The sequence below is a fragment of the Giraffa tippelskirchi genome, chromosome 9 (genome assembly GCF_054371585.1).
Source record: "Giraffa tippelskirchi isolate mGirTip1 chromosome 9, T2T-mGirTip1v1.2.pri, whole genome shotgun sequence".
Lineage (NCBI taxonomy): Eukaryota > Metazoa > Chordata > Mammalia > Artiodactyla > Giraffidae > Giraffa > Giraffa tippelskirchi.
In genome coordinates this window covers 42,123,486-42,150,922 of record NC_137283.1, presented here as the reverse complement: position 1 = coordinate 42,150,922, position 27,437 = coordinate 42,123,486, and the positions used below count along the sequence as shown (strand labels likewise).

At 36.2% G+C, this 27,437-nt stretch overlaps 1 protein-coding gene across 1 annotated transcript in view; it reads right to left on the bottom strand.

Annotated features, from left to right (window-relative positions):
- Positions 1-27,437, bottom strand: part of DNAH12 (dynein axonemal heavy chain 12) — a 188,842-nt gene that overhangs the window by 8,025 nt on the left and 153,380 nt on the right. The window contains exons 59-70 of the mRNA XM_081524814.1: positions 21,846-22,018; positions 20,246-20,386; positions 14,583-14,741; positions 14,270-14,414; positions 12,285-12,435; positions 11,594-11,847; positions 11,256-11,396; positions 6,542-6,679; positions 5,008-5,241; positions 4,537-4,725; positions 2,643-2,746; positions 1,084-1,288 (exon numbers count right to left, since the gene is read on the bottom strand). Of these exons, the coding sequence (XP_081380940.1) occupies positions 1,084-1,288; positions 2,643-2,746; positions 4,537-4,725; positions 5,008-5,241; positions 6,542-6,679; positions 11,256-11,396; positions 11,594-11,847; positions 12,285-12,435; positions 14,270-14,414; positions 14,583-14,741; positions 20,246-20,386; positions 21,846-22,018 (2,034 nt within the window). The remainder of the gene's footprint in view (positions 1-1,083; positions 1,289-2,642; positions 2,747-4,536; positions 4,726-5,007; positions 5,242-6,541; positions 6,680-11,255; positions 11,397-11,593; positions 11,848-12,284; positions 12,436-14,269; positions 14,415-14,582; positions 14,742-20,245; positions 20,387-21,845; positions 22,019-27,437) is intronic.

Genomic DNA, 27,437 nt, shown 5'->3' with positions numbered 1-27,437 from the left:
GAAAAAAAAAAAAGCAGACTCACAAAAATAGAGAACTAGTGGTTGCCAGTTGGGGGGATGGGCAGCAATATAGGGATGGACAACCGGAAAGCAGAAACTATTGGGTGGTAAGACAGGCTCAAGGATTTTGGTACAACATGGAGAATAAAGCCAATATTTGGTAATAACTATAAATGGAAAGTAACCTTTAAAATTTTTATAAAAAGAAACAAAAATAGTCCAATGAAAAATTGATCAAGGAGATGAATAGCAATTCACAGGAGAAAATATTAAGACAAATGGCAAGTACACATACAAAAAGAAGCACAGCCTCACTAAAAATCAAATAAACTCAAATTGAAACAATAAGATATGACTGACCTATCAGACTGGCAAAAATTAAAAAGGAATGTTTATGAGAAAGCCTCTCTATCCACATCTTCACAAATATGGCTGTTTTATTATTAGCCTCTGTAGTAAAACTAATAGAGCTTTCATACAATAAGGGGCAACTGAAAACTAAAAGATCATATATATGAATTTCCAAAATGTATTCTGGGGGCTCTCCCCACCAACTACCCTCATGTAAGTATCAACCGTAGGACGGGGAGAAGCAGAGGAGTTGTGGAGGAGAACGGTGTGCTGCCTACATATCCTTTACCTGTGAGTTTGCGGGGTGAATGGTTTAGAGATTTCAAAGCACTCACCTTTTCCCTGGCTTTATGAGATAAGAGATAAGACGCACTGATTTCTATATAATGGCCAATTATTGATTAATCCAAGCCTCAGCCTCTTTTTGTGATTTACTGTCAGCATCAAAATCATAAGACCAGTTGTGGACACAGAAACCACAAACAGAATCTTCAGAAATATAACTGTCATGTATTACTTGAGTTTGGGTAACACAAAATTTTAATTTTCTACTTAGCACTTTGAAATACGTGTACTTCTCAATACTCTAAAATTTCGGTTAGATTACCATGAAACTACTTATCCATTTCCATCTAACTCAGAGACATTCAAGTGACCACAGACAATTTCTAGTATCTCTTCAGTCAAGCAGAAAAATGATATAGTATGTATAAATTACATATAACTTTTAACCTGTAAAAAGTTCAACCGGGCTAGAAAATCTGTGATGTAACTTCCTAGGGGTTTAAGACTTGGATATGAGCGTTGCGCCCATATTTCTGGAACCTTTCCAACAAGCAGACTGCCAGACAGTGCCTCCAACGCAGAATCCATCACGACCACACCCCTAATAGCTTTTTCAAGGTCCCGTAGAGTGTTGCATATAGTTTTAATTAAGCTGCAAGGAAAGCAATTGTGTCATCATCATACATATGATAATAAATATCAATATACAGTCTATCCAGAAGAAAGAGCAGGATATCATTCACGGCTTTACGGGAGTATTTCCCCAAATGTGGTCACCTCCCACTTCATGATGTAAAGTAATTTTAGGTGATACTTGGATGAACATTTTTCATTTTAATTATTACATATGCATTTTTAAATATAGAAAATAATATAACTTGCACATTAAATTGCTTTCTGGGTATTATTGCTTAAGACCAGGCTAATTTAAACAGAGAATGATTTAAGGAAAAATATCATGTAAATAATGTTACAGGTGACATGCAAATACGGGAAAAGTTATAAAGGGACAATGCAATGGTTGAAACTTTGGAAACACTGAATAAAAATCTAAAGTGTATATTCATTCATATCCTTATAAGTACTTTGCTTCCCACTTAGGCCCAAAATTCTAAGAACATCATAAATATACCTCAAGTGAGGGTTTTAGGCTATAAGCCTAAACAACTGCGAGACAATATGTTATTATGTATAAATACACATGGTCTTTGTATTGTTGTTGTTGTTTAGTTGCTCAACCATGTCTGATTCTTTGCGATCTCACGGACTGTAGCCTGCCAGGCTCTTATGTCCATGGGATCTGCCAGGGAAGAATACTGGAGTGGGTTGCCATTTTCTTCTCCAGGCAGTCTTCCTGACCCAGGGGTCAAACCCATGTCTCCCGCATTGGCAGGCAGATTCTTTCCAACTGAGCCACCAGGCAAGTCTAGATGGTCTTTGTATATGAGATACTAAATTCATTAAGGCATCATACGGTTTTAATGTGTTTTATTTTAAAAAATCAATAAGTCTGGAAAGTTAAACTTGGAAACACTAGAAAATTCATAACCAAAACAATTCTCCATTCCTTAAGCCAGTATTGAGCTTTAGAAAATTCAATTTAAAAATTGAAAATAACCTATTTGCTATTTTAGGGTACCTAACCAACGTAGATTAGACTTAGGAAGAAAGTGGGCAGAAAAATGACTAAATATGTATCTATACATAGGCTTAGATAATGGTCATTCCAGCTTTATTTCCTGAGGAGAAGAGCAATGGATGGATGAAAAATTATGATTAATGAATATTTTTAACCAGTAATAGCAGATCTCTTTTTTCATCATCATTTTTACATTAGAAAAGATATGCTCCCTTCTGGGGCAGTATGCAACTCTAAAAAAGGAGACAAATTCTAACAAAATGGCAAGTTTTGATAATTTTTTCTTAAAATTTTGATTCAACCTGGTGTATCTTTTTATCAACTTTGGTTGGTAGCTTTCTGAATCACTGGGTGTAGAGCTCCTTACTTGTTAAATCTTTCCATTTCTTGCACTAACACAGTATTCATGCTCTCTTCATATCTCACAGGATACTTGAGCAGTGCTGATTCAATGTCAAAGTCACTTGGTAGCTAAGAGAATAAAATTTGAACATCACATATCACTCTCAAAATGAACAGTTTCATTCTGCTATAATAATAGTTAACATCAGGCATTTACTATGTGCCAAGAATTATGCTAAGTGCTTTCCAAATATTATGTAATCCTTTCCATACAGTTTCAGGTGGCCATCGTTATCTCCATTTTACAGATGAGAACATTTAAGTACAGAGAGGTGAAGTAAATGCCTAAAGGTACACAATTCAGAAGCAGTCTGTTTAAATCCATAGGTCTCTAACAGTAAGGCCCATGCTCTTTCCTATAGGATATAGCACTGAGTAGAATATACACATTTCTAAAAAGTTGTGTAATTTTCTTTTGCAAATTGGATTTTATTTTCCATTAATAAAACTGATATATCATTTCACAACTGTTTTATATTTATTTCAATAAATTATCAACAGGCTCAAAATAGCTTTGTTTATACCACTACCAAATAATTAGTGTGTAAGTGTAGCAAGGTTCCAGGGCTTAGGGAGAAAGAAAGTCACTGAGTGTCTGATTTTAATTTGGCATCTCAGAGATGGTTGAGAAGAAGTGATAGCGAGGACTTTGGGGCTGTGAGCAAGCCCCCTGTCACTGGCATTTGCATTCTTAGAGGAATCTCCCTATGAGAAATTTCCCTATGAGGAAGGTGTCAAACTAAAAAGTTGAGCACCCAGACTGTCCTCAAGTGATGGTCCTTGGTGGTGCAAAAGAATTCTAAGTCACACTAGGTGGCATCATTCAAAGTATGACACCAATGGTTGGTCAGCACAACCACTCTACCCCAATTAAGTCCCATATGCCACTGCCAGGTAACTTCCTGTTGGGATCTTGTAAGAGCCACCATTTTGGGAGGACAAGAACCTTTCTCTAAAGAGATAAACCACACAAGCAGAAGGGTCTGGGGGTGAGAAGTAGCAGTCCACAGGTAGAGGCGGGAGAACATTAGTTTGCTTTCACCCTAGGGCAGCAGGCAATGTCGCTCACTACTTGTCTCCAGTGGCCACAGCCAGACTTAAGCTTCTAAGTGTGAGTAGGCTCTGCTTAAGGAGTGGTGTAAGGCAAGGGTACCGACTGGGAGAATAGACCAAGTGCCATCTGTGGACTTACAAGGGAGATGGAGCAGGGTCAGGCTGTGCTCTGTCAGAGTGCCTGATGCTGAAATACGGGGATAATTATAGTACTCATCCTGGAGAGGAGTTGTGAAGATCTGTGCTTGGGACCATAAAGTCCTCTTAGTAGTTCTTTGTTCAATTTAAGGCAGAAAAAAGTGAGAAGAGAGAGCATCATTCCATTCTACCAGGGCTAAGCACACTGGAATGCAGTATGGGGGGGGGACGCTGTAGCTGCTAATTTAGTGCTGCTCTTATCTCCCTGTGCCTCCTCACTTCTGAAGGTATAGATTAAAAAACATTCCATTCTTGAACTGGCAAGTTCAGACAGTTTTCCCCATTTAAAAAAAGAGTAGGCCCACCATTTTTATTTAGAAATGATAAGAAATCATATATTCAGTAGCTCCACAACTCTAGCTACTAGGAAATTAACATTTTCCAGGCATTATGCAAAGCACTTCAAATTAATAATACCCTGAATGTTCACAAGAACCTTACACAGGTGGTACTATGATCACCACTTTTCCAGTTTGGAAACTAATGTTCAGAAAAGCAAAGTATCTCACTCAGGCATAACGTTGCTACCTGGAGTTTTCAGATTGACATTTCTGTGCCATTTTGATTTATATTATATTCCAAGTAACACATTTTAAGCTAAATATTACCTTGTTGAGAATATCTTTGGTAATTTCTAGTAGAATCTGGTCAGTGCTTCCTGAGGATCCTGTTTGTTTGGAGCCTCCTTGGGTGAGGAGCAAGGACTCAAAGAGGATTTTCGTTTGTTGAAGATCTTTGGAGATATCAACATTTTCATGTAATCCAAATATCTCAGGGTGTTGAGTAAAAGGAAGTTTCTACCAGAAAATAAATTCAACAAGCATTACAGCTTAATTGGGTATGTTAATTCATAAGGTAGACACGTGCAAACCGAAAAGGGTTAAAAATCAACTAAACATCAAACAGAGGGATCAAACTTTTCCAATTTTCAATAACTACTAGAAACAAAAAAACACTGTATTGAAAGCTGATTGTACCTAATACTTGTCTAATTCTATACATCATGAGGGACTACTTCACTATTTGCTTTTAAAAAAATCACACTTGAATCTAACCTGATTTTCAGTGATATCAGTTACCTTAATGAATTCAATGTATTCATCGTAAGTGCCTTTGGGAGGGGCAAAATAGTTTCCGCTAGGAGAAAACTTATAATGAGAATTTTCGATTATGTGTGGGTTATAAAAGTCAGCCAGCATGGTTAAGAGGAGACGTCTGTCCCAGTCATCTGTCACTCTTCCTCCATAGTTACACTCTCCAGTCAGGTAAGAGATCGCTTCAAATGGAACTGTATCATATTCATTGATAAATAACTGAAATAAAGCAAAAATGAAATGAGAAAAACCATAGAGTGTTTCATTTCATTTCCATTTTAACATGGCTTTAAATACCTATCAATCAATCAATCAATCAGTCAGCGATCAATCTATACACATGGAAGTGGGGCTGGAAGAACTACCATCAATGTTGTCTTAAAGCCTCATGTTGTTAAGGCCCTTATCACAGCAAAGAGGCAGAACATACAGTATCCTGTGGTTCTCTAGTTGGATTAATATGGTTGGTAAAACATGACAGAAATGATGGGAAAGTACTGGAGTGGGACAGACTTGAAGTTCAAATCCTACCTCAGTGGGTAAATTTACTTCTTAGCTTTGGTTTTCTCCAAAACAGGGATAATACCCACTGTACAGTGTTGCTGTGAGGATTAGAATTCATGCAGCTAATGTAAGTAATGTGCCTAGTTCAAAGTCTGAGTGAGTAGGAATTTAGAGTGGACATTTGTTCTTTTGTTTGTCGGAGGATGCTGACCATCTCACGCATCTCATGTTTCATTGCAAGTCTACAGAAACTGAAAAAAACTGATCACGCACTTTCTCAGTCCCCTTATGGCTAAAGCCTAGGCCTATGACCTGGGCTTGGAATCTCATATGTAGCCATCCAACTGGAGTTTAGTGTGAAAAGAAGCAGGGACAGCAAAAGATCTTTTTTGATGACATCAGAGACTGTGTAGCAGATGAAAGTCTTAGTGGCACCTATGAGGGCTGCGGTGTCTAATATTTAACAGAGGTAGAAGGAATGTTCTTATCAGACATGGTATGATTCTAGATATGACACTGGATGCCATGGCTGTCCAGCCATCTTGGTGATTCTGTGACCTATACAATATTCTTTCAATAAATTCCTTTTCTACTGTTTTTGTTGACTGATAGAGCTAAATTGTAGATTTGACCAAGAGGAAGCTAAGAGGAGAGTATAGTGAGGACCTATATAAAGCCAACAATGAGGAAGGCACTGCCAAAAGAAAGAACTAGGGCCTTTGATAGCAACATTTTTGTTGAAAAACTCACTCCAGAGTCTGTCTTTCCTCTGCAACTCTTTTGCACGTGAGATAAAAAGTTTCATTATGGATTAAGCCAGCTTGGATCAGTTTGAATCCCATTATTTGCGGCAGAAAAACTCAGAGGGAAAAATATCCTTTGTAATAATTATTACTGCCATCCAGCCAACTATTCGTGTTGTTGAGAGAAGTGAATAAGTTATTCTAAGTGAAGGGAATTGCCTAGGGCCTGGTACACAGTGATCCCCCATCAATATCAGTCTTTCTAATTTTACCTGTAGTTGTCGAATACTGATGCGTAAGTCAGATTCATTAAATCCATATGGAATATTCCACCCAAGAGGACCAAATTTCTTTCGCTCCTGCACAAGCGCATGAAAAAAGCAAACTCCAAACAGCAACTTCTCCCAAGCCTTTAAGACAAAAATGTGCAACAAGAGAAAATTCTGATCAGATTTCCATCATTAAAATGAAGGGGGCTGATGACCTTTCATTGTGAGATTCTATGATCATATATCTCTACAAACTTTTATTTAGAAAGACTATCTAAAATAATGCTTACTATAAAAAATATTAATCTCATGACTTCTACATCTTGTACAAACACGTATGCACTGCCCTTAGTCTGCATTTGTACACTGACAGTTTGGAAAGCTGCAGATAGAGGCCTAAGCAGACCTCACTGCTGTGTCCACATAGCAAACAGCTCACACACTGCCTCAGTGCCCCCTACATCAGCCACAGATACAAACCCTGCTTAAACAGACTCCATGTTTTAAGAACCTACTATGGATCTTACCGCAGCTAGCTGGGTACAAGGCCACCAAAGGCAACAGAGCGTCTGCTTGGAGCCATTCACCAGGGGGGACAGAGAAAAGAATGAACAAAGCCTCAAATTACCAGGGCCTTGTAATCTGGCAGGAAAACTAGCCAGGTAGGCAAGGATCACACAGAATCTGATGAGGACTGTGGCACTGAAAAGAATGAGTAATTGTACCTTCAGGGAACAGTCTGAGGGGAAGAAGCCAGAGTGTTAACAGTGGGCACTTTATATTAAAACAAACAGAAATCTTATGACTTAACAAAACCCTCCAAAGCTAGACAAACTGCAATAACACTACACGTTAATAAAATGCAGTAGTGCTGTAGAGACATGCCAAGATGGCAGAATAGGAAGACCCTGAACTCATATCCTTCCTTGACACACCAAAATTACCACTACTTACAGAGCAGCTATCTATGAGAACAACCTGAAGAATAGCAGAAAAGATTTTCCACAACTAAAGACATAAAGAAGCAATCATAAGATGGGTAGGAGGATCACCATACCACCTTCTCCACTCTACTAAGTCCTTTTTCCAGCTAAAACCCTCCCTTTGTCCCAGAATTACAAACAAAATTATTGATCAGAACTGGGGTCACACAGAAAGCATCATCAAGCAGAAAGAAACGAGCTGGCTTCCAAAGAATTCGACCCTTTATCTGCAATATCATTCTTTTTCCAGTTCAAACAGGCAAATATGATAAATATCATAGCATGCATTGTGTGTAAAGGGAGAGGATGGTTTTCTCTTAGTAGTGATGCTTCCTTCCATGTAGGGAAGCATCCTTCCCTTTTCTCTCTTAGACGTGAGCTTCCTGCTGGGAAGGAAGTTTTCCTTTGTTCCTCTGGGTAGATAAATCTGCTTCATTCTGGCTTCTGTAATATTAAGTTCATTTCTTCACAGATACAAGCCAAATCTTCCAACCTAATCTATATCAGTAATTAAGGTTATAATTTGGTTCCCATATATTTATACTTTTTTCCTGTTTCTTAACTGGTAAGAATTTGGGCAGAGAAGGAGAGTGCTATTTATTGGAACTGCTACTGTCCTCAATACCATGTGCAAAACTGTTTTACAAACAGATACATTGAAGAAGATAAATTAAAGAAGGGTGAGGACCTAAGGCTGTATGTTTTACATACAGATACATTGAAGAAGATAAATAAAAGAAGGCTGAGCAAGAGAGTATCGGAAAAACATCTACTTCTGCTTTATTGACTACACCAAAGCCTGTGATTGTGTGGATCACAACAAACGTGGAAAATTCTTAAAGAGATGGGAACACCAGATCACCTTACATGCCTCTTGAGAAATCTGTATGCACGTCAAGAAGCAACAGTTACAACTGGACATGGAACAACAGACTGGTTCTAAATTGGGAAAGGAGTACATCAAGACTGTATATTGTCATCCTGCTTATTTAACTTACTTGCAGGGTACACTATGCGAAATGCCAGGCTGGATGAAGCACAAACTGGAATCAAGATCGCTGGGAGAAATATCAATAACCTCAGACATGCAGATGACACCACCCTTATGGCAGAAAGTGAAGAGGAACTGAAGAGCCTCTTGATGAAAGTGAAAGAGGAGACTGAAAAAGCTGGCTTGAAACTCAACATTTAAAAAACAAAGATCATGGCATTTGGTCCCATCACTTCATGGCAAATATATGGGGAAACAATGGAAACAGTGACAGACTTTATTATTTTGGGCTCACAAATCACTGCAGATGGTGACTGCAGCCATGAAATTAAAAGACGCTTGCTCCTTGGAAGAAAAGTTATGATCAATCTAGACAGCATATTAAAAAGCAGAGACATTACTTTGCTGACAAAGGTCCGTCTAGTCAAAGCTATGGTTTTCCCAGTAGTCATGTATGGATGTGAGAGTTGGGAATATAAAGAAAGCTGAGCACTGAAAAATTGATGCTTTTGAACTGTGGTGTTGGAGAAGACTCTTGAGAGTCCCTTGGACTTCAAGGAGATCAAACAAGTCAATCCTAAAGGAAATCAGTTCTGGATATTCATTGGAAGGACTTATGCTGAAGTTGAAACTCCAATACTTTGGCCACCTAATGAGAAGAACTGACTCATTAGAAAAGATTCTGATGCTGGGAAAGATTGAAGACGGGAGGAGAAGGGGATGACAGAGGATGAGATGGCTGGATGGCATCACCGACTCAATGGACATAAGTTTGAGCAAGCTCCAGGAGTTGCTGATGGACAGGGAAGCTTGGAGTCCTGCAGTCCATGGGGTCACAAAGAGTCGGACACAACTGAGCGACTGAACTGAACTGAGCGCCAAAGAATTGATGCCTTCGAACTGTGCTGTTGGAGAAGACTCTTGAGAGTCCCTTGGACAGCTACGAGATCAAACCAGTCAATCCTAAAGGAAATCAACACTGAATATTCATTGGAAGGACTGGTACTTAAGCTGAAGCTCCAATTCTTTGGCCACCTGATGCAAAGAACCGACTCGTTGGAAAAGACTCTGATACTGAGAAAGATTGAGGGCAGGAGGATAAGGGGGTGAGAAAGAATGAGATGGTTGGATGGAATCACTGTCTCAATGGTCATGAGTTTGGGCAAACTTAGGGAGATAGTGAAGGACAGGAAAGTTTGGCATGCTGCAGTTTATGGGGTCGCAAACAGTCAGACATGACTTAGGGACTGAACAACAACACTGAAGAGTGTTATTAATACGTCAATACATTATTATTAGAACTTCCATGAAGAAAGATTTTTTTGGTGGTGGAGGTGTCTATTTTATTCTCACTGCCTTATATCTAGTACCTAACACACATATTTTTGAAACAATAAAAAATAATGTGAAAATAGACTGCTACTCTTGGGTCTTAATCATCTTAATCAAAGGCACTGATGGACTTTTGTACAAACTAAGATATGTTCATTCACTCAGTTCAGTTCAGTTCAGTCGCTCAGTCATGTCCAACTCTTTGTGACAGCATGAACCCCAGCACGCCAGCCCTCCCTGTCCATCACCAACTCCCTGAGTCCACCCAAACCCAGGTCCATTGAGTCGGTGATACCATCCAACCATCTCATCCTCTGTTGTCCCCTTCTCCTCCTGCCCTCAATCTTTCCCAGCATCAGGGTCTTTTCAAACGAGTCAGCTCTTCACATCAGCTGGCCAAAGTACTGGAGTTTCAGCTTCAACATCAGCCCTTCCAATGAACACCCAGGACTGATCTCCTTTAGGATGGACTGGGTGGATCTCCTTGCAGTCCAAGGGACTCTCACGAATCTCCTCCAACACCACAGTTCAAAAGCATCAATTCTTTGGTGCTCAGCTTTCTTTATAGTCCAACTCTCACATCCATACATGACTACTGGAAAAACCATAGCTTTGACTAGATGGACCTTTATTGACAAAGTAATGTCTCTGATTTTTAATATGCTGTCTAGGTTGGTCATAACTTTCCTTCCAAGGAGTAAGCATCTTTTAATTTCATGGCTGCAATCACCATCTGCAGTGATTTTGGAGCCCAGAAAAATAAAGTCAGCCACTGTTTCCACTGTTTCCCCATCTATTTGCCATGAAGTGATGGGACCGGATGCCATGATCTTAGTTTTCTGAATGTTGAGCTTTAAGCTAACTTTTTTACTCTCCTCTTTCACTTTCATCAAGAGGCTCTTTAGTTCTTCTTCACATTCTGCCATAAGGGTGGTGACATCTGCATATCTGAGGTTATTGATACTTCTCCTGGCAATCTTGATTCTAGCTTGTGCTTCCTCCAGCCCATCATTTCTCATGATGTACTCTGCATATAAGTTAAATAAGCAGGGTGACAATATACAGCCTTGATGTACTCCTTTTCCTATTTGGAACCAGTCTGTTGTTCCATGTCCAGTTCTAACTGTTGCTTCTCGACCTGCATACAGGTTTCTCAAGAGGTAGGTCAGGTGGTCTGGTATTCCCATCTCCTTCAGAATTTTCCACAGTTTATTCACTCAACAAATATTTATTTGAATATCTACTACAAGTGGAGCATAACACAAACTATTGGGAATAAAATGATGAACAAGATAGGTACAATTTCTGTCTTCTTAGGAAATGCACAAAGTTTAATATCAAATAAAATATTTATGTTCTCATATTTTTCACTGTAAAACACATTTTAAAAGTTCCAGAGGCTGAATATTACCAGTTCCTTTCCTTCGCATCCACTGAAAAACTCAGGATCAGAAACTGGATCAGTGAGGTAAGATTGGAGGAGATTTAGCCGAAGACCAGTAGGAGGTTCATTAGTCATTTTGACTCCATTCTGTAGAATTGTTACTGGGAACTGAGACAAAATAAACAAAGAGCATTACTCTAGATAACCAACTCAAGTCTTAAAAATGCATACAATAGTGGATTACAAGTAGGTATAAGAGAGGACTCCAGAAATATTTTTAACATCTCTTAATGTTAAACATTTAAGATATACAATGTAATAGTTAACCAAATAAATGTGCTAAAATCCATAAGAAATAAACATACTTTTGGAGATGGGTAACTTGTGAGCCAAAGCCTAAAGGATGAGTTGCAGACTTCAGGAGAAAAATCTTCACATATTTTTTCTAACATGGGCATCCAGGAGACAGCGAGGTGACAATTCTGTAGGCAAACCCAAGTTCCTTCCTCTATTGCTGCTTTAATCATTTTTGTTGCAATGGGTCCTTGTCCCTGTCCCAGTGAAATAGCTTGAAATTTATTTCCAGACATAGCTTTATCATTTGCAAATTTTAGCAGGCCTAAGAGGGCATAAAAATAAATGGTTTCACTGCTTATTCTAAAATTATAAAATATGCTTTGTTTCAGTATATACAAGTATTTAACTGTGAAAAATTCTAGTTATTACTTTTCCTTATAAATACCAAATTTACTAAGTGATTTATAATCATCCAGGAAATAGATACTGAACAAGATGATTTATAATTTCTTAAAGTTGGCAGTAGGCATCCCTGGTGGCTCAGTTGTAAAGAGTCCACCTGAGACACAGGAGACACAGGTTTGATCCCTGGGTCAGAAGATCCCCTGGAGAAGGAACTTGCAATCCACTCCAGTATTCTTTCCTGGAAAAATTCCATGGACAGAGGAGCCTGGCAGGCTACAGTACATTGGGTCACAAAAGAATCGAACACAACTTAGTGATGAAACAACAACAAAAGTTGATAGTATATGCACTTACTGGCCATGGGATCTGCTCCTGGAGACAACACAAAAATTAAGGGAATGGTGCAATTTGAATCCAAATAACTCTTTGTCAAATCAAATGGTGGAGGCTCTACAAACTTTTTCCCTAGTTTGTCAGTTACATAATTAGTTATAGCTGGAGTTATCTGTTGAAGAGAGAAAATATACAATCTTTAGAGTAATTTTTACCTCACAAAACAACTTTTTTCCTGGAAACTGACAAAGAGCAAACTATGAGTCTAATGGACAAGAAAAACATGCAGTATATCATAGATAAAGTACTAGTTTTCCCAATAAATAAAAAGTACCTATAAAGTAATGGACAAGACTAACAATCCAAGAGAAAATGGGCAAAGAAGAGAAACAGTTTATAGAAAATGAAATAGAAATGGATCTTAAACATGTGAAAGGATGCTCGACCTCATTCAGTATAGCAGAGACTGCAAACTGTCCCATTCTGTGTCTCCTTTTGGTAATAGAACCCCAAGTTTTCCCAGCCTTTCATGCAGCTAGATGTGGCCAAGTGACTAAGTTTTGGTCAGAGAAATACAAATAGAAATTATATATGGAGCTTCCAGACCCTATTTTTATAAGGAAACTGTTTGCCTTCAACACTCTCTTCTCCTGTTCAACAGACGTGTTGTTCATGAGCTAGCTTCAATCTCGCTGACAAGGACCAAACTTCAGGAGACTTCTTTAGCATGAGAAAAGAAACTTGAGTCTCTAGATGATCATAAGAACCTCTGTACCCTGCCAGCCCTCAAGCATTTGCTCAGGGCTATTAGGAAAGATAGAAATTAACTTCTATTTCATTTAAACTACTGTATTTTAGGTTTCTTTGTTCCAGCAGCTTAGTCTATACCCTAATACTTAAAAATAAGAAAAATACAGATTATAATTATATTAGATGCCATTTTTCACCTACCAGTGAAAGTGTTAGTTGCTCAGTTGTGTATGACTCTTTGCAACCCCATAGATTGTAACCCATCAGGCTCCTCTGTCTATGAGATTCTTCAGGCAAGAATACTGGAATGGGTAGCCATTCCCTTCTCCAGGGGATCTGCCTAACCCAGGGATCGAACCTAGCACTCCCACATTGCAGGAAAGATTCTTTACCATCTGAGCCACTCTTATCAGATGGTTAAATAAATGGGACAACAATAGCCTCTGTGTACTCATCCCTAGATTGTTTATTTTTCACAGTACGCTAAAACCTGTTATCTCAAAAGTCCATCGGCACCAAATTCAAAATATTACATAGTCAACTATTTTAAACATAGCTTAAATAAGCAGATTTTTAGCCATTTAGAGCCTGTCTACTTTGCAGGAGACAAAGGATGAGATGGTTGGATGGCATCACTGACTCAATGGACATGAGTCTGAGCAAACTCAGGGAGACAGTGAAGGACAGGGAAGCCTGGTGTGCTGCAGTTCATAGGGTCACGAAGAGTCAGACACAACTTAGCGAATGAACAACAATAGCAGATTGGACACTACAAAAGAAGAAATCATCACATTTAAAGACAACAATAGAAACTGTGTAACTGAGGCAAAGTGATACAAAAAATTTTAAAGTAATTACCAGAGTATCAGATACCTGTGGTATAATATCAAGTAGTATGCATGCTAAGTTACTTCTCGTGTCGGACTCTGTATGACCCTATAGACTGTAGGCCCCCAGGCTCCTCTGTCCATGGGGATTCTCCAGGCAAGAATACTGGAGTGGGTTGCCATGCCCTCCTCATCAAGCAGTGTAATATATATTTAATTGAAACCATGGGCAAAAAATATTTGAAGAAATAATAGCCAAAGTTTTTCTCAAGTTGAGGAAAACTATAAACCTACAGATCCAAGGACCTCAGTGAAACCATCTGAGCATCTGAAATGAAGGTTAAAGTACCAAATAATAGTAACTTTAAACCTAGTATTTTATAAGTGGCAAATTATCTGGGTTCCAAATAGAACCCATTTGTTTTTTACCTTATCAGGTCTTAAGCACCGAAGAATGATTATTTTCTGTAGTTCATTTAGCCTTGTATCCATTGGTGCTGGAAATTTAGCATTGTGTGGCTCCTTACTGTCATAGATCTCCCGCCATTCAGATATATTGTCATAAAAATGATCCCTAATGGAAAGAAAAGCTTAACAATTATCCTTTCACTGAGAAAAACTAAAAGAGATCACTGAATGAGGCGATGAATCAAGACAGTTTTAGAACTGTTTTTTAAAGATCACCAGATTACAGATTTACCCATTACCATACAGTGCTAAGTCATCATGTTTAAACAAGTACCTGAGTCCTCTGAAGGCAGGAAATTCACTTGCACGACAAATTTCCTCCCAGCTTTTATCCTGTAGCCAAGTTGGATCAGGATTTTTCTCAGCACTCTTAAGACTTACTCCTCCAGTTAAAAGAAACATCAGTTCTTGGTATTCAATCTCTTTCTTTGCCCTGTGGTCCCAAAATAAGGACTGTTGTTTTAACATTAAATGAAATCAATTTCTGCTTCTATAGCGTGGATAAAACAATCAGAACTGACTTACACTACTGCTATTAACAACTAGAAAAACCAGAGGAAAAAAACCAAAGAAACAATTATTTTTAGAAATTATAATAGTCAATGAAGGACTGTGGTACCTGAAAAAAAAGGAGACAAGGTGATCCCTATGATTGCCTCAGCTATCTGCCTGGAGGCACTTTCAGACTACAAAGTGGGGGAGGGGGAAATCAAAATCAGAAACTAGGAGTACTGTGGAGGTGAACAGAAAGAGGTCATAGTTAAGGAAGGCTAAGGTGACTGGAATTTGTGGGCAGAGTACCAGAGGGAGGGAGATTCATGGAAAAGGAGCTCCAGAAATCTGCATACATATCCTCTTGATTCTTTCATTAAATGCCAAGTTATGTATGTGGACGGTAAAACTCCATGACCCAGGCAAAGAATATCTGGGGAGCTGTAAACTAAGTAGCTATCAAAACTCACACAGGACTTAAGATATGAGTTATTGCCAACTAGAGTTGAATCTTGATTGAACACCAGGACAATTCAGTGGTGACACTGGAGGGATTACACTTTAGTAGTGAAGCTAGCCTAGCTGTAGAATAAAGTCTATTCTAAAACTGCTGTAAGAAAGTGTAAAAAAAAAAAAAAAGGCTTGAAAAGGTCAAACGATTCAGTGTAATTTAAGTACACGCAAAGTAAAGTCTAGAGCTTTTAGAGAAATAAATTAAAAAAACACAGCATTTACCAAAGTTAAATTCATATCATCCATAACCAGGAGAAAAATGAGTATGTAGATACAGACATAGAAGTGGTAGAGATGATATAACAAGCAGACGAGAATGTTAAAAGAGCTATTATAAATATGCAGAAGGAGTGAGAGCGAAACATGAACATAATGAAGAGAGAAGTGGGCAATATAAAGAAAATAATCAATGAAGCTTCCAGAGATAAAAAATTAAAATCTGAAAGAAAAATTCACTGACTTTTTCTGAGGTTTAAAAAAACTGAAAGTATATCATTACCAGAAGACTTATACTATAAGAAATGTTAAAGGAAGCTTCAAGGAGATGCAAATTTGAATCAACAAAAAAGAATAAAGAGCATCAGGAATGGTTAACTAGTAGATAAACATAAAAGGTATTTTCCTATAATTTGTCTCTTTAAAAAATAATTGACTATTTAGAGCAAAAGAGCAATATGCTGCAGGCTTTATAACATATGTACAAGTGAAATATATAACAATAAAACAAAAGCTATAAGGGAGAGATGAAAGTATATTGTTTTAAGATCTTTTATATATATATGATATATATATATATATATACACATACACACACACATAAATATATATATACTTTTCTCTCTCCCCTTATACCTTTTACTTTATACCTGTCACGCTGCTGCTGCTACTGCTGCTAAGTCGCTTCAGTCGTGTCTGACTCTGTGCGACCCCATAGACGGCAGCCCACCAGGCTCCGCCGTCCCTGGGATTCTCCAGGCAAGAATACTGGAGTGGGTTGCCATTTCCTTCTCCAGTGCATGAAAGGGAAAAGTGAAAGTGAAGTCGCTCAGTAGTGTCCGCCTCTTAGCGACCCCATGGACTGTAGCCTACCAGGCTCCTCCGTCCATAGGATTTTCCAGGCAAGACTACTGGAATGGGGTGCCATTGCCTTCTCCAATACCTGTCATACACATATGCAAATCAAAGGATATACTATAACCCTAACAAATCACTAAAATAATAAAACATAAAATTATAGCTAATAAATGAACAAAGGAGATAAATGGAATCACAAAAATACTCAAAGAAAAACAGAAAATGAGGAAATGCAATAAAGAACAGATTGGCAAAACAGAAAATAAAATCATAAGATGGTAGATTTAAATATAACTCTATTATCTCATTGAATATAAACAGTCTAAATAATTTTATTAAAGGTAGTGATTATCAGATTTGATATAACAAGTAAGCCCCAACTACATGCTATCTACAAATATAGTTTAAATATAAAACAAATAGGTTAAAAGTAAAAGTATGGAAAAATATATATGATGCTAACAGTACTCAAAAGAAAGCTGGAGGGGCTACAAAGTAGACTTCAGAGCAATGGTATGACCAGGGATTTTAAAAGGTCAAATCGATTTATCAGATGAACCTAACAGTCCTAATCATTTACACATCTAACAACAAAACATCAAAACACAAAGTAGTATTGATGGAACTGCAAGGAGAAATCTCTGCAGAGATTCCAAATCTCTCTCAATAGTTGAACAAATAGAAAAGCAATAAGAATATAGAAGATATATGGACCATCTTAACCTTCTCGACTTTTTAGAACATTCCACCCAAGAACAGCTAAATTACACAGTCTTTTCAACAGCACATAGAACATTTACAAAGATAGATCATATTCTGGGCCATCAAGATTGCCGAGAGAAATATCAATAACCTCAGATATGCAGATGACACCATCCTTATGGCAGAAAGTAAAGAAGAACTAAAAAGCCTCTTGATGAAAGTGAAAGAGGAGAGTGAAAAAGTTGGCTTAAAGCTCGACATTCAGAAAACTAACATCATGGCATCCAGTCCCATCACTTCATGGCAAATAGATGGGGAAACAGTGGAAACAGTGGCTGACTTTATTTTTCTGGGCTCCAAAATCACTGCAGATGGTGATTGTAGCCATGAAATTAAAACACACTAACTCCTTGGAAGGAAAGTTATGACCAACCTAGATAGCATATTAAAAAGCAGAGACATTACTTTGCCAACAAAGGGCCATCTAGTCAAGGCTATGGTTTTTCCAGTGGGCATGTATGGATGTGAGAGTTGGACTACAGAGAAAGCTGAGCACAGAAGAATTGATGCTTTTGAACTGTGGTGTTGGAGAAGACTCTTGAGAGTCCCTTGGACTGCAAGGAGATCCAACCAGTCCATCCTAAAGGAGATCAGTCCTGGGTGTTCATTGGAAGGGCTGATGTTGAAGCTGAAACTCCAATACTTTGGCCAGCTGATGTGAAGAGCTGACTCATTTGAAAAGACCCTGATGCTGGGAAAGATTGAGGGCAAGAGGAGAAGGGGACAACAGAGGATGAGATGGTTGGATGGCATCACCGACCTAATGGACATGGGTTTGGGTGGACTCCGGGAGCTGGTGATGGACAGGGAGGCCTGGCGTGCTGCGGTTCATGGGGTCTCAAAGAGTCGTACACAACTGAGCAACTGAACTGAACTGAATGTCTCATTCATAAAATTTCTGGAATAGGAATAACTATGGATACAGAAAGCAGATGAGTGTTACTGGGGCTGGTAGTAGGAGCAGGAGTTGACTAAATTGCCACAAGGAAACTTCTGGGGATGATAGAAGTATCCTAAAACTGGATTTTGGTTATGGTTGCACAATTGTATAAGTGTACAAAAAACTCATCTAACTGTATTCTTACAATGGGGAGACTGCATGATATATCAATTATATCTAATAAAGCTGAAAAGACAAAAGGGTATCTCTATCGAGTAACTTCCATTTATATTAATAGAAAAAGGTGCAAAAGAACATTAATAGTGTATTCCCTTTGTGTAAGAAAGGAAAATAAGAAAAACATATACAAATTATATAGATAGATATTTAGATATAGATATAGATATATACCCTTCATAAAAATTTATTTGAAATGGATCACAGACCTAAATGTAAAATGCAAACCTATGAGATTCCTAGAACATAGGAAAAAATCTAGGAGGCTTTAGGTATGGCAATAACTTTCTAGATACAATACAAAAGGCACGATCCATGAAAGAAAGAATTGATAAGATGGACTTCACTAAACTTTACAACATTTGCTCTGCAAAAGACACTGTCAAAAGAATGAGAAAGCAAGCCACACGCTGGGAGAAAATATTTCCCAAAGATGTATCTGATAAAGGACTGTCACCCAACTCAACAATAAAAAATGAACAATCAAACCGATTAATAAATGGACAAAAGCCCTTACAGACACCTCACCAAAAAGATATAAAGATAGCAAATAAGCAAACTTCATTATCATGTATCATTAGTGAACTGAAAATTAAAACAAGACAATACTCCACATCTATTAGAATGGTGAACTCCAGAACACTGACAAGACCAAATGCTAGCAAGGTTGTGAAGCAACAGGAAATCTCATTGACTGCTGATAGAATGCAATGGATTATGAGATGTACACTATATGCTGTTGGGTCTCTTCTGGGACCTGTTATGTAAAATGGGTTTAAACTTCCACTTAGGACCCATTTTCAAAGTAATTTTCACAGAGAAAATATGAGTCAAGAAGGAAAATCTTTTAATAATTTAATGGTCCCATAAGTAAGAAAGTAAATTACTCCTCCAGCACTTTATTCTGCTCAATATGTGCTGGCTTCTGAGTTCCTGCTTCTTTCAGAATATGGGTCAGTATCAACATTCAGGACTCCAAGGACCACAAGCCAAGATTCCTAAAAAGCTGAGGTGCCATACGGAGTATCTTGGAAGACAGTCTCTTACGAAACTAAATACAGCAAATTCCCATTGGCTATCTATTTTACATACGGTAATATAAGTTTCCATGTTACTCTCTCCATACTCATGGAACTCAAACAGGGGCTCTGTATCAACCTAGAGGGCTGGGATGGGGAGAAAGATGGGAGGGAGGTTCAAGAAGGAGGGGACATATGTATACCTATGGCTGATTCATACTGATGTTTGACAGAAAACAACAAAATTCTGTAAAACAATTATCCTTCAATTAAAAAATAATTAAAAAAACTAAATATGCTTATTCACAATCCAGCAATCACACTTAGTATTTAACTAAATAAGCTAAAACGTACATGTACCCAAAAACCTGCACACAAATGATTTCAGCAGTTTTATTCATACTTTTCAAAACTTGTAAGCAACCAAGATGTCCTTCAGTAGGTGAACAGATAAACTGTAGTATATGCAGACAATGAAATGTTACTTAGTGCTAAAAAGAAATGAATCATCAAGCCATGAAAAGACACAGAGAACTTTAAATGAATATTAAGTGAAAGAAGCCAATCTAAAAACCTTATTTTTTTTTTCTTTTGGCCATGCCACACACCACACGGTGGTATCTTAGTTCTCTGACCAGGCCCAGCAGTGAAAGTGCCAAGTCCTAACCACTGGAACGCCAGGGAATTCCCTGAAGAAAACTATTTCTTGATATGAATGGTAGTTACACAGGTTTTTGCTTTGCTGTGTAGGAATTTACTAGACTGTTGAACATTTTTTGAGTTCTTTTGTATAACCCAAATTTTAAAAATCAAACATAAAAACACCAACACTACTAGAGAGAAATGAACAACTAAATTCATGACTAAGCAGAGTAAAAAAACATGATATCCTACTGTGAGAAGCCACTGATTAGGTTTTCCAGGTAGGTTTTTATAATTAAGAAAAAGCAAGTAACTTACAAAAGAAGATTGGCACATAATAAAAAGGAAAACAGTAGCTTGTCCTTCTCGAATAGTGATCGGCATATATTACAATATAGGTTGTATGTAAAGTGGTCATTTAAATATCTTAGGCGCTTTTCCAAAATTTTGGATTTGTTACTGAAAGGTTAAAAAAAGGAAAATACATTGAGTCAAGTAAAGCTAAGAAAATATAAGTTATATATGAATTAACATACAAGTTTTATTTTATCAAAATAACCACTGTTAAAAGCATGAAACCACACACACATACACACATACATACACATGAGTGCATATAAAAAAATGGTGAAATCTGAATAAGCTTTCTGGATTGTGCCAATGTAAATTTTCTGGTTGTGATACCATACTATAGTTATAGAGGATGTTATCATTGGAAGGGAATCCTCATGCACTATTGGTGGAAATGTAAATTGGTACAGCCATTATGAAAAACAATACAGAGGTTTCTCAAAAAAATTAAAATAAAACTATCATACAATCCAGCAATTACACTTCAGAGTATTTACCCCTAAAAAACTTCAAAAAAACACAAACTCAAAAGATATGTGTACCCCTACGTTTACTGCAGCATTATTTTTTTCTAACTTAAGTATAGTTGACGTATAGCACAGTGATTCAGATATATACACTTCTAAAAATGTTTCCAAAGTGGATGCACTATGTTACATGGGGGTTCTGATGACTTCACATCTTCATCGACTTGTTATTGACCTTTATGTCAATTCTTCAGCTTGAATATCTTCCATCATGTAGCATGAGTTAATTCAAATTCCAAATCCCAGCTGGGAAAGCTTAGGAATTTCAATCACTCAGGAAAGACTGTTCTACCAACAGCCCGTGTAGAACACATACGCTAGGCTCAAATCATATTTTTTTTTCTACTTAACAAGTTACTTAATGCCAGACATTGTTAAAAATACTTTACAAATATTATCTTTTAATTCTCAAAAGAACTCTTAAAGGTAGGTACTATTATTATCCCTATTTTATAGATAAGGAAAATTGAGGCAATTACAGAAAAGTTAACTGTCTTGCCTATATTCATGTAGCTATCATGTGGCAGAACTGAAATTTAATCCCTTACTCCAGTCTAACTCCAAGATCTGTGTACATTCATTAATTGGTTAAAGTGAAAACATCTAGCAAATGATTAGAAATGTAGAGCTGAAACTTCTTAGGGACCTCAAGGCTGGAGGAAGATAAACTGGAGTTGCTAGCAAAGATAGGTTATTGCCTTAGCAAAATATTTAAAGGCGGGGAAAGGACTAAAGCTAATCCCTCTATGCTTAAATCTTGAGTAGGAGTGAAGTAAAACTTGGAATAAAGAGAGGTCTGCTTGCTTGCTTTCTCCTTTCTTTCCTTCCTGCCTCCCTTCCTCCCTTTCTTCCTCCTTTCCTTCCCATCCTTCCTTTCTTCTTTCCTTCACTTCTTCCTTCATTCCTTCACTTTCCCATATTTTGTAATGATCAATAATGAATGTGTATTATATAAATAATAAGAAAAGTCATATATTTTAAATAGAAAGGATGGTGAAAATACAACCTAGGGAGAATGAATGACGCTAGAGAATGTTTACCTGTCATGAATAGAGTTGATATAAAGGTTCACAAACCAGATGAGAGAGTACTGGTACATGGGATCGATGTTAGCCAGGTCTGCAATGCTAAAGAATAACACTGATGAATGTTTAGCAATAGGTCTATAACCTTCTCGAGACTCGGCTATTTTGAGTTCCGTTTTTTCTGCAATCTAGAAGAAGAGAAAAATCAAGATGAAGAAATAGGAGATGTGTTTTAATTATATATTTTTCATACAATGAAATTTATATTGAAAATATCCCCTAAGTTAATGACAAAATTATAGGGGCATGGATTACATGAAAGGGCTTTATTATGCTAACATCTATAAAGAAAGAAAGGAAGTAAAGAACTAGGGAGAGAGGGAAGAGAATGAAGAGAGAGCAGAAAAAAGGAAGGTAAAAGAAAGAAAAATATCTTTACAGATAAAAGGTGTAACTACTCATCACTTATCTCTTTCTTATTTGAGGAAGACAAAGCTGTCAATCTTTGCTTATTCTTTGCCTTAATCTGACATGTATCTACTATTGTCACTCACCCTCTTTCAAACCTAAACAGCATACTAAAAAGCAGAGACATCACTTTGCCAACAAAGTTCCGTATAGTCAAAGCCATGATTTTTCTAGTAATCACATATGGGTGGGAGAGGTGGACCATAAAGAAGGCTGAGTGCGTAAGAACTGATGCTTTCAAATTGTGGTGCTGGAGAAGATTCTTGTGAGTCCCTTGGACAGCTAGGAGATCAAACCTGTCAATCCTAAAGGAAATCAACCCTGACTCATTGGAAGGACTGATGCTGAAGCTGAAGCACCTGTGCTTAGGCCATCTGATGTGAAGAGCCGACTCATTAGAAAAGACCCTGATGCTGTGAAAGATTGAGGACAGGAAAAGAAGAGGGTGAGGATGAGATGGTTGAATGGCATCGCCTACTCAATGGACATGAGTTTGAGCAAACTCAGGGAGATAGGGAAGGACAGGGAAGCATGGTGTGCTACAGTCTATGTGGTTGCAAGAGTCCAACATGACTTAGTGACTGAACACCCTCTTTTATTTTAATAGGTCAGAGACAGAGGGAGAAGGAGAGAGAGAGAACGTGTGTATGTGTGTATAGTTTAAGGCACCAACATGTTACCAGAACCTAGCACAAAGTCTAGCAAAGCAGGAATTCGGAAGTATTTGCTGGCTGTTTATTTGTTGTTCTTGTTACATTAAGAACACCTTTCTTTTTCAGTGAGATTCTCATAATTTTAACTTTTTCTAATAGGGGTATAGATAGATATTCGACCTCCAAAAGAAAAAAAAATTCTTCATGACAATAGTCATTCCAATGACAACTCAGTATGATAGGTTGACATTCTATAGGAAAAACGTATAGAACACTTTTCCAACCCACTCTCCCTTCTTTGGACATGCTATCCACAGACTCTGCTGAATAAGTTGCCTATGTAGCCATGTTTATATTGAATGATCCTGTTTTCAGCTTATTCAATCAGGTGGTAGGGACAGAACCAGACCCAATATAAGCTAATACATTTTCCCACCAGAGAATTAGATCTTCAGGAGCATCAAAAACTGAAATCAGTGGTCCTCAGCCTTAAAGCTAAAAGGTAACGGTATCAGAGTTGGTTTCTATGTGCAAGATAAAAGTACAAAGTAACAGTACAAAAGTTTTACAGAAAAGAACTTGGTCTCCAGATGGAGCAGAAAGAAGCATGTATGAGGACCACACAATCTTAGAGAAAGGAGAGACAAAGAGCATAGAAATTTAACACTTTCCCTTCATTCCTGAGGCCTCCATGTAGTTCCTACACTTGGGAAAATGAAATATCCCCAATTTGAGTGGGTTTGTGTTCCTTACAAGCAAACTTTCCCCCAAATTACAGTATAACTACAATTATAAGTAAGTTTTGAAGCTCCATCATGACTATAAGTAAAACAAAGTTATCAACAATGGAAATGAATGACACCTTTACAAAAGAAAGCATGATCTTAGTATTCTCATTTAAATCTTCTGTTATTTAACCCTTAATTTTTCAGCTAAGTACTATTTACCATGGCAGTGATCAATGCAAAGAAATGACTACTTTTCAGTGATCAATGCAAAATATAAATATATTTGATATATAATATATAATATAAAATATTATATAAATATTACATATAAAATATATAATATATACTATATAATATATATTATTATATATTATATACTAGTAGTATAATATATAATATATATAATATATATAATATATAAAATATATATTATATTGTATACATTATATACCATATATATCATGTAATATATAATATAAAATATAATATCTGTATAATATATAATATATAATGTAATATATCAATATATATATTATGTGCATATTATATATTATATATATTACATATATCATATATATCATATATATCATATATTATATATATCATATATACTATTATATATTATATGATATATAATATTATATGATATATATGATATTATATATTATATATTGATATGTATATATATTGATATATTGATATTATATGATATAATATATATATTATATATAATATAGACTGTGTGGATCACAATAAACTGTGGAAAATTCTGAAAGAGATGGGAATACCAGACCATCTGACCTGTCTCTTGAGAAATCTGTATGCAGGTCAGGAAGCAACAGTTAGAACTGGACATGGAACAACAGACTGGTTCCAAACAGGAAAAGAAGTACGTCAAGGCTGTATACTGTCACCCTGCTTATTTAACTTATATGCAGAGTACATCATGAGAAACGCTGGGCTGGAAGAAACACAAGCTAGAATCAAGATTGCTGGGAGAAATATCAATAACCTCAGATATGCAGATGACACCACCCTTATGGCAGAATGTGAAGAAGAACTAAAGAGCCTCTTGATGAAAGTGAAAGAGGAGAGTGAAAAAGTTGGCTTAAAGCTCAACATTCAGAAAACTAAGATCATGGCATCTGGTCCCATCACTTCATGGCAAATAGATGGGGAAACAGTGGAAACAGTGTCAGACTTTTGGGCTCCAAAATCACTGCAGATGGTGATTGCAGCCATGAAATTAAAAGACGCTTACTCCTTGGAAGGAAGGTTATGACCAACCTAGATAGCATATTTAAAAGCAGAGACATTACTTTGCCAACAAAAGTCCGTCTAGTCAAGGCTAGGGTTTTTCCAGTGGTCATGTATGGATGTGAGAGTTGGACGGTGAAGACAGCTGAGTGCCACAGAATTGATGCTTTTGAACTGTGGTGTTGGAGAAGACTCTTGAGAGTCCCTTGGACTGCAAGGAGATCCAATCAATCCATCCTAAAGGAGATCAATCCTGGGGGTTCATTGGAAGGACTGATGTTGAAGCTGAAACTCCAATACTTTGGCCACCTCATGCAAAGAGTTGACTCATTGGAAAAGACCCTAATGTTGGGTAGGATTGGGGGCAGGAGGAGAAGGGGATGACAGAGGATGAGATGGTTGGATGGCATCACTGACTCGATGGACATGGGTTTGGGTAGACTCTGGGAGTTGGTGATGGACAGAGGCCTGGCGTGCTGCAATTGATGGCGTTGCAAAGATTCGGACACGACTGAGCGACTGAACTTAACTGAACTGATATATATTATATATATAAATATATATCATACATAATATATATAATATATATTTTATATATATGATATATCATATTATATATTCATTATATATAATATATCATATATTACATATATCATATTATACATAATATAAATCAATATATATTAATACTTTATAATATATTATATTATACTATATTATTATATCATTATATTATATATCATATATTATATATAGCATATATATTATATATGATCTATTATATTATTAATATACATTGATATATTGATATTAATATATATTGATTTATATATGTTAATATATGTTATATATAATATATATGTATTATATATATCATATATATCATATAAATTATATATATCATATAAATGTATATATCATATAAATTATATATATCATATAAATGTATATATCATATAAATTATATATTTTATATTATATATTAATACATATTGATATATATTATAATATATAATATATATCAATATACATTAATAATATATAATATATATTTTGATATATATTATATATCATATATATGATTAGCTATATCATGTTATATATGATGTAATATATATAACATATACAATATATCAATATATAATAATATATAAAATATATAATATACATGATATATTATATATTGATATATATTATATTATATATTATATTATATATATGATATATGTATATCTTATATTTTATTTATTTATATATTTTTATATATTATGTATATTATATATTATATATAATTATATTATATATTATATATTATATAATTATATATATTATACATATAATTATATATTATATATTGTACATATAATTATATATTATATATACATATAATTATATATTATATTATATATCATATTATATAATATATATTACATTATATTATTACATTATATATTATATTTATTATATTATATTAAATATATTACATGTTATATTATATGGCATATTACATTATATATAATATATATAAATTATTTATAATATAATAAATATAAATATATAGAGAGAATATTTCCTAGAATCCACCAGACTATATTTCAGTCATGACGACTTTTGTGGGGGGAGACCTCCGAAACCTATAGAACAAATTCTTAAAGTTTCCCTTGTATTTGTTTAATCTTACAGTTTGGGATAAAAAGGAAAGGTGGGTTTTAGACTATGTGAGAAGACTTGCTGTGAAGATGTGTTTTCTGACATTGAGTGGGTGGAATAGAAGTCATGGCCAGGTACAGAGCAAGCTTTGAATCAAAATATATAGTGATTTTGAAATTATGTTTTTAAAGATCAAAGAGATCCAGTCAAAAAGACATGATTAAATTTCTCTCTCTTTGTAAGGTAAAGTATTTGAACAAATAAATATTGATATCTACTTTCCTCTTTGAGCCTAATAGAAAATAAGCTGATAAATGCTTTCTGTCTTTTCTTTCCCTTTGAAAAAAACATGTGGTGAGAGGAAAGTGAGGAATGGTTTCTGTTCTAACGGAGAGTAACTGGGAAGGCAGACATTATCGAATATCTCAGCCATGGTCCCCAGATAAGAGGCTCCTCTAGGACACTACTCCTTTTGGCTTTCTTGAATTGAAAAACACAAGCACAAAACAAAACAGTAGACCCAAAGAGAGTCATTTCCATCACGTTCACATAAAACTAAACCCATCCCAAAGGGAAGTCCTCTACCCCAAAACTGGGGTGAGTGAGGTAGGGTGCAAACAGAAGGATGCCGAGCAATTAGTGAAATTTCTACTTAGGTTCTTTTTATTTTTTAATTATTCCAATACTAAAGATATGTTTAGTTCATTGGGTAGATCAAAGAGAATAGAAGGGTCTGAAAATCATTAAAGTAAGTCTACTGAAGTCAGTCTGTATTATCATTTCATGGTGTAAACTTGGGCTTAACTACTTTTTCTGGGCCCTACTTTTCTCAACTATGAAATGCTAAAATG